This window comes from Triticum dicoccoides, chromosome 5B, assembly GCF_002162155.2.
Source record: "Triticum dicoccoides isolate Atlit2015 ecotype Zavitan chromosome 5B, WEW_v2.0, whole genome shotgun sequence".
Lineage (NCBI taxonomy): Eukaryota > Viridiplantae > Streptophyta > Magnoliopsida > Poales > Poaceae > Triticum > Triticum dicoccoides.
In genome coordinates this window covers 700,108,594-700,110,312 of record NC_041389.1, presented here as the reverse complement: position 1 = coordinate 700,110,312, position 1,719 = coordinate 700,108,594, and the positions used below count along the sequence as shown (strand labels likewise).

At 47.4% G+C, this 1,719-nt stretch overlaps 1 protein-coding gene across 1 annotated transcript; it reads left to right on the top strand.

Moving 5' to 3' along the window:
- The first annotated feature begins 257 nt into the window (after positions 1 to 257).
- Positions 258 to 1,312, top strand: LOC119312762 (LRR receptor-like serine/threonine-protein kinase FEI 2). Its single transcript, XM_037588520.1, has one exon. The coding sequence runs from the start codon at positions 291 to 293 to the stop codon at positions 1,149 to 1,151; it is 861 nt and encodes a 286-aa protein (XP_037444417.1). The 5' UTR covers positions 258 to 290; the 3' UTR covers positions 1,152 to 1,312.
- The last annotated feature ends 407 nt before the right edge of the window (positions 1,313 to 1,719 follow it).

Here is a 1,719-nt window from a genome sequence, read left to right as displayed (position 1 = left end):
ATACTGGCATTGAGTAAGAGGAGTGGCAGCTTGAGTCCACGGATTTCAGTCGACAGAAGATAACAAAAACCAAGTTTGAATTGGGAGGCAGTTTGTGGTCCTTGTGGCCACGGACTAACAGTACTACTGAACCACTTGCAACGCGTGCTTACACACACACACACTATAAGATAACATGCACGACCGAGCAGTTTTTGCCAAGAGCGCTTGCGAATCACTTGCATCCCAAACAAGGTTTCTTACCGATAGTTGTTGTGTTTGTGTAGACATAGCATACTTCAGCTGAATCCATGGCGAAATGCTGGCTGCTGCTCCAATTCTTGGCGTTCCTCTTGCCGGCAGCTAGCGCTACGTCGTGCCATGCCGACGACCTCCGTGCGCTGCAGGGCTTCGCCGGGAATCTCAGTGGTGGCGGCGTGCTCCTACGCGCTGTTTGGACCGGTGTCTCGTGCTGCGGCTGGGAAGGTGTGAGCTGTGACGGCACAAGTGGACGCGTCACGGGGCTTCGGCTACCCGGGCGTGGCCTTGCGGGGCCCATCCCTAGAGCATCCTTGGCAGGCCTCGTGCAGCTGGAGGAGCTCAACCTTGCCAGCAACAAACTGATCGGCACCATCCCATCGTGGATCGGCGAGCTTGATCACCTATGCTATTTGGATCTCTCCGACAATTTATTGGTTGGCGATGTACCCAAGAGTTTGATACAGCTCAAGGGCTTCGCCACCATTGGTTGTTCATTGGGTATGGCTTTCACTAACATGCCATTGTATGGGAAGCATAGCAGAAGAACACTCCAACAACAACAACCCAATATCATATCCGGGACCAACAACAAAGTCCGATCTGGTAGAACCAATGTTGTATCCGGGAACGACAACACTGTCGTATCTGGGAATGACAACACTGTTGCTGGGAGCAACAATACCATCACAACTGGGAGCGGCAATACCGTAACTGGTAGCAACCATGTTGTATCTGGGAGCAAACATATCGTAACTGACAACAACAATGTTGTTTCCGGGATCGATAATAACGTATCCGGGAGCTTCCACACCGTATCCGGGAGTCACAATACCGTTTCCGGGAGCAACAATACCGTATCTGGGAGCAACCATGTCGTGTCTGGGAGCAACAAAGTCGTGACAGGAGGTTAATGGTTTGCCAGTCAATGTAGCTCACAATCACTTGGTGGGGCCAATCGTGTTATGTAATTTCATGGATATAGCATCCTTTTTCTGCTTTAAATAAAATTTCCAGAAATTACCTTGCATACTTGCTGACATAAATACCAATGTCGGCTTGCATATGATGTATACCAAGCGTGCTTGCTTATGTACAAATTCGCATCGTGGATGTATGCATGTCATGTGTTCTATTCTATGTGATGTTTGATGCTTTTATACACACTTCTCTTGTGAAAGTGTAAATGTTAGATGAATCAGTGTCGAATGTTTGGATGAAGGAGATCGAGCAAAAGTGAATAGATTGGTTCAAATAATATGTACAATGTATCCTCTTGATCTAATTGACCAGATCCTTCGATGCTGGTATAGTTTAACGAGCACGTTATTTTTTCACCAAGGATAAGAATCCCCGCAGAAGCAAGAGCTTCATCGCAATCAGGCGAAAAAAAGAAAGAGATTCATCACGAGAGAATCAGTTTTTTACAAGGGGCTAGCGCCCTCTCGATCGACCAAGAAGGCAAGTACTTATATACAGTGT

Coding starts and splice junctions, on each gene's coding strand:
- LOC119312762 (XM_037588520.1), top strand. CDS start 291: ATGGCGAAATGCTGGCTGCTGCTCCAATTCTTGGCGTTCCTCTTGCCG.